Source organism: Phoca vitulina, unplaced genomic scaffold (genome assembly GCF_004348235.1).
Source record: "Phoca vitulina isolate PV1807 unplaced genomic scaffold, GSC_HSeal_1.0 scaffold8, whole genome shotgun sequence".
Lineage (NCBI taxonomy): Eukaryota > Metazoa > Chordata > Mammalia > Carnivora > Phocidae > Phoca > Phoca vitulina.
In genome coordinates, this window is record NW_022589711.1 from 50,252,984 (window position 1) to 50,259,008 (window position 6,025).

At 56.1% G+C, this 6,025-nt stretch overlaps 1 protein-coding gene across 1 annotated transcript; it reads left to right on the plus strand.

Annotated features, from left to right (window-relative positions):
• Positions 1–3,428: 3,428 nt before the first annotated feature.
• CPN2 (carboxypeptidase N subunit 2) lies at positions 3,429–5,730 on the plus strand. Its single transcript, XM_032406214.1, has one exon. It carries the CDS (start codon positions 3,790–3,792, stop codon positions 5,431–5,433), a length of 1,644 nt encoding a protein of 547 aa, XP_032262105.1. The 5' UTR covers positions 3,429–3,789; the 3' UTR covers positions 5,434–5,730.
• Positions 5,731–6,025: the final 295 nt, after the last annotated feature.

The following is a 6,025-nucleotide window of genomic DNA, read 5'->3' on the forward strand; positions in this document are numbered from 1 at the left end:
AGTATTGAAGCTTGCTGTTTTGAAGATAAGGAAATTGAAGCACAGAGAGGTTAAGCAATTCAGCCAAGGCCACACAGCTAATGAGGGATAGAGACAGGATTTGTACCTTACTATCTGACTCCAGAGCACAAACTCTTAGCCATTCTAGAGTGATGTGAGAACAAGTCTTGGGCTAGGAGTGGATAGTTGGGAAACGGTCAGTGTTCCACGCCCTCACGGTGAGTACCATCTCCTGTTTCCTCCAACCCCATAGACCGGGGCTCTTTCTTCCCTAAACTTCAGAGGCCCTGTTCGGGTCCTCTTCCCACCTTGACACCTCCAAGGGGCGAGAAGTTTACAAAACCAAAGGGACATATCCGCCCGGAGGCTACGCCCCCATCTTCAATCATGCTTCAATCAGGTACCCAGGAGCCAGGACTGGCGTGGGTCGTCACCCCAGGTCTATCTTCCCTCGGTTGACCAAGTCACAGTAGTGCATGCCCTTGGGCATGTGGGGACAGACAGTAGGTGAGGTCCCTTGTATATGTTCGCTCTAGGGCCCTCAGGTCCATTCTAGGGGAAGCTTTTCTGGAAACTGCCTTTGAGAACCAAGGACCAAAGGGGTTAGCAAGGAAGGGGACTGGCACATTATGCATTGTTATGCATTATGGCATCTTTAAAAGAAAAATTGCTCCCCTGTTACTCTCTGGAGGAGGAGGATTCGAGTCCACTCTCATGGTCTGGCTGGTGATCATTCACTGGGGCTTGAACCATGCTAGCTGTGGGAAGGTTAACTCTGTCTCCCACACTGCTCGCATCAGCTATGGAGACTTGAGCTGGACGAAGCCTAGCCCAGCCCGCGGTAGGTCAGCACTGGGCTGGACTCTGAGCACAGCGATGAGCACACTCATCTTCTCATGACGAGGACAGCCACGAAGAGCCACCATTTCGGGGAACTATGCTAGCTGCCGAGATCGAGGAGCATACCACCAGGCACTGTATTCCTGGGGTCAGGGAAGGCTTCTGTCAGGATCCCTAGGGGTTTTGTGTGGGATCCCCAGGGGCAGCCCAGCTGGCAGGTGGGGCTGGACAATGGCCACCTCGTCCATCTGCAGCCAGGGCCCTCTTCTTATCTGTAATAAGCCTCAGACAAGAGTGTGCCCCTGGTTCTACAACTCCCTAGACAAGTGGTTACGGAGTTCAGCTTTAGCACAAGACTATTCTCTGAGGCTGTATGTAGAGGCTACGGACTCAGGTGTTGTGAGGGGCAGGCAGGTGCAGCTCCTAGAAGAGCCCTCCCCTGCCACCTCCGGGGGCATACTCAGCACCTATGCAAGCGACAGAGGAGCCTCGAGGGAGGCATGCACTTTCTGTGGGGGAAGTGGTCCCTTCTCTATTGATTAGGCAGAAAAATTCCTGGAAAAACTGGACTATTGAGTGTCTGAATGGGAGGAGGGTACAGGGAGATTTTGCAAGCGCTGTGTTTGCTTATGGGGAGCCCTTTGGCCTGAAGTGGAACCTTGGGAGGGAGGAGGCAGCCAGCAGAGGGCAGCAGAGAGGCGGCCAGCAAAAAGGGTTTGGGGCCAAGATACCCCAACACGGAGCCGATTGTCAGTGCTTACTAGGGGCAGATAATTGAGAAAAATTAAGATTATGTTGTTCAAGGGTTTTTTCTTTCTGTCTTCCTTTCTTTCTTCTCCCCTCTCTCTTTTCTTCCTTCCTCTCTCTATCTCCCCTCCCTCCCTCCCTCCCTCCCTCCCTCCCTCCCTTCCTTCCTTCCTTCCTTCCTGTCTGTCTTTTCCTGGTAAAGCCAAATGTATTCTATCTAAAGGGCATTCTGTTCTTCCTACTTTTTTGGTGTTCAAATAACCTTTCTGTTATGATGGTGGCTTACAACCTTTAACAATAATTAACATAATTTATTAATTTCTCACTCTACATCAGAGACTGACCTAAAACTTTGGCTCTGTTTTCTCATTCAAGCCTCACAATCACCCTGACCTGGTAGACACTATCCCTGTTTTACAGATAAGGAAAGTGAAGCTCAGCCGGGTTAAGTAACACGCCCAAGGTCACATAGCTAGAATGAGCTAGAATGTGGTGGAGCCAGTATTTGAACTCATGGAACCTGCCCCGCTACAGGCCCTGTAAATGACAGGTGGGGCTATGGCGACCTGGGAGGTGCACACCCCCATGGGGCAACTAAGCCCCAATTCCAATTGGTCTTGTCATGCGGGAATGTGAGCCCACTTCTCCTAAATCATCCTGAAATCTGGACTTTTTAATGTGAGATTTCTCAATTTTTACATTTTGGCTAGTGGTTCATATAGAAAAAAGACTGAGCCATGAGACACATCTGTGAATTGCAGCACCAACCTGTGACCTGGGGTTGGATGCTGGCATTTAAAACAATTTCTTTAGGGACGCCTGGGTGGCTCAGTTGTTAAGCATCTGCCTTCGGCTCAGGTCATGATCCCAGGGTCTTGGGATTGAGCCCCGCATCGGGCTCCCTGCTTGGAGGGGAGCCTGCTTCTCCCTCTCCCACTCCCCTTGCTTGTGTTCCCTCTCGCTGTGTTTCTCTCTGTCAAATAAATAAATAAATAAAATCTTAAAAAAATTTTTTTTTTAGTTAACTAAAAACTCAGTCCTCTTTCCTTATTTAAAAACAAAACCCAAAAAACAAAAATCTGCTGGTCTGTGGAATCCCTGCATCTGGGATCCTCCTGTCCACACAATGCTGGAAAGTTCTGTGGGCTCCAACATGGTGGGGGAGGTGGGTGGGCAGGGGGAGAGCATTTGACAGCAGCAGCAAGGAGCAGGCGACTCATTCAAGATAAGAGCCCGTCTTATCGGGGCGCCTGGGTGGCTCAGTCCTTTGGGTGTCTGCCTTCGGCTCAGGTCATGATCCCAGGGTCCTGGGATCGAGCCCCGCATTTGGGCTCCTTGCTCAGCGGGAGCCTGCTTCTCCCTCTCCCACTCCCCCTGCTTATGCTCTCTCTCTCTCTCTTTCTCTCTCTGTGTCAAATAAATAAATAAAATCTAAAAAAAAAAAAAAAGAGCCCATCTTGTCCCTGCAGCTGTTCTCACCCCCAGTGGATGTACAAGAGCAGATGGTCGAGTCTCCTCATCATTAGGCTCTGCAATGTGCTGAGATTTGGAAACCCAGGAAGAGTTATGGGTTAAAAATTCCCCGCACACTAATAACCTACCCAGATATTACACATAACCTTAAAAATTCCATAATACCCATGGTCTCCTCCTTTCCCTCTCTTCCATGCCTTTTTTTTTTTTTTTTTTTAAGATTTTATTTATTTGACAGAGAGAGCACAAGCAGAGGGAGAGAGAGAGAGAAGCAGGCTCCCTGCTGAGCAAGGAGCCCGATGTGGGACTCGATCCCAGGACCCTGGGATCATGACCCGGGCCGAAGGCAGCCGCTTAACCGACTGAGCCACCCAGGCGTCCCTCCATGCCTTTTTATCTCACTTCCACCCTTTCTCCCCACCTGGAAAGCACACGGGAAGTCCAGGAGACCTGGGTCTTGGTCCTGCCACTAACCTGCCAGGTGGCTATGGACAGGCCACGTGACACCCTGTCAGGAGGTCCGAACCCGGGTCTCATGGATCTTGCAAGGCTGCCGCGAGGCAGTCTGAAAACAACCACTGAAAACACATACTGTCCCAACGGGGGGCCCCCCCGAGAGAGTTAATCCCCGTCTCCTGACTGCCCCCCCCCACCGGGCGCTGGTCCCTGTACCTCATTGCCCTCGAGAAAGGTGTCACCTCTGTTCTCTCTTCCTGCTGGGGTCAGGAGATGCTGCCCGGGGCCTGGCTGCGCTGGGCCGGCCTCCTGCTGCTGGCCAGGCCTGCCCGGCCCTGCCCTGCGGGCTGTGACTGCTTCATCCAGGAGGTGTTCTGCTCCGATGAGGGGCTGGCCGCCATCCCGCCGGACATCCCGCCCCACGCCACAGACATCATCTTCGTAGAGACCTCGCTCACCACGGTGGGAGCCAGGGCCTTCAGCGGCAGCCCCAACCTCACCAAGGTGGTCTTCCTCAACACCCAGCTCCACCACTTAGGGCCCGACGCCTTCGGGGGGCTGCCCAGGCTGGAGGACCTGGAGATCACTGGCGGCGCCTTTTCCAACCTCAGCACTGACACCTTCTCCAACCTGACCTCGCTGGGCAAGCTCACCCTCAACTTCAACATGCTGGAGGCTCTGCCTGAGGGCCTCTTCCACCAGATGGACGTCCTGGAGTCTCTCCAGCTGCAGGGCAACCGGCTCCAGAGCCTGTCTGGGAGGCTCTTCTGGCCTCTGGGGGGTCTGAAGACCCTCAACCTTGCTCAGAACCTGCTTGCCCAGCTGCCCGAGGAGCTGTTCGACGCCCTGGGCAGCCTGCAGACCCTGAGGCTGAGCAACAACGCGCTCTCCGGCCTGCCCCAGGGCGTGTTCGGCAAACTGGGCAGCCTGCGGGAGCTCTTCCTGGACAGCAACTTGATCTCGGAGCTGCCCCCCGGCGTGTTCTCAGGGCTCTTTCAGCTGGAGAAGCTGTGGCTACAGCACAATGCCATCCGCCATCTGCCCCTCTCCGTCTTCTCCTCCCTGGGCAACCTGACCTTCCTGAACCTGCAGGGGAACGCGCTGCGGGGGCTGCCCGCCGGCCTCTTCGCCCCTACCCCAGGCCTGGTGGGCCTGTCTCTGTCCTACAACCAGCTGGTGGCTGTCAGCGAGGGCGCCTTTGCCAACCTGTCCAGCCTCAGTTCCCTGACGCTCTCGCACAACGCCCTCACCCATCTCCCGGCCGGCGTCTTCAGAGACCTGGAGGGGCTGGTCAAGCTCTACCTGGGCAGCAACAACCTGACGGCCTTGCACCCAGCCCTCTTCCAGAACCTGTCCAAGCTGGAGCTGCTCAGCCTCTCCCGGAACCAACTGACCACGCTCCCCGAGGGCATCTTCGACACCAACTACAACCTGTTCAACCTGGCCCTGCACGGCAACCCCTGGCAGTGTGACTGCCACCTGGCCTACCTGTTCAGCTGGCTGAGCGAGTACAGCGACCGGCTCTTCAACACCCACACCTACTGCGCCGGCCCCGCCTACCTGAAGGGCCAGCTACTGGCCGCCTTGCAGGAGGAGCAGCTGGTGTGTCCCATCCCCCGGCACCGCCTGGCCTTCCAGGCCCCGGGGCTGGAGGACAGGGAGCCCGGGGGCAGCGGGGATCTGGCCGTGCAGGGGAGGGCCGTCTGGAGCCGGTGCACCTACAGCAACCCCGAGGGGACCGTGGTGCTCGCCTGTGACGAGGCCCGGTGTCGCTGGCTGAACATCCAGCTGTCTCCCCGGCCGGGCTCGGGCCCCCCGGGACTGATGTACAACGCCAGCCAGCACTGGGACTTGAAGTCCCGCTGTGGCTCCGTGAGGCTCACCGTGGCTATCGAGGCTTGGCCAGGGGGGCAGTAGGCGCGGGGCGTGCGGAGCCAGGAGCCTGCCTAGGTGGCCTCCGGGGCCTGGCCAGGCCAGAGGTGGGGGCAGAGGGAGAGCCAAAGCCTTGCTTGTGCAGATGCCAGGGACGGAGCTGAGTCCCTCGGGTGGAGGAGGTGGCTCGGTGGCCTCTACCCTCCTCCCCCTCTTCTGTTACTATCACCGAGGCTGGGCCCTACCTCGGCCCTCCTTGAGCTTTGCCAAGCAGCCCTTAAAGCTGCACCACAGTCTGGAGAATAAAAGAACATCTCCCTGGTGTTTCCGGATGATCTAATACCCACCCCACTCTCATCGCGTCCTGAGGTTCCAGGCCTCAGGCACCACCAGTCCAGGTCCTCTTCGGACTTCCAGCTCAAAGGCCAAACGTCCGTTTCGATCTCTCTCCCTGGGAATTTGGTTTCAATTGATATAGAGAAAAACAAAGCAGGTGGTAGAAGCAGAGGTGAGCAGAAGGATGAGGGGCAGAGGTCTGACTGGCGTGGGGGGGGGTGCGTGTGTCATTTGGGGCCACCTCCTGCGCTGTCGCCAGGGGAGACTAGGATGAATGGGGCCTGGGGAGGCAAACAGCAGC

What these genes read in the sequence shown, in the direction of transcription:
- CPN2 (XM_032406214.1), top strand. Translation starts at nt 3,790, where the DNA reads ATGCTGCCCGGGGCCTGGCTGCGCTGGGCCGGCCTCCTGCTGCTGGCC.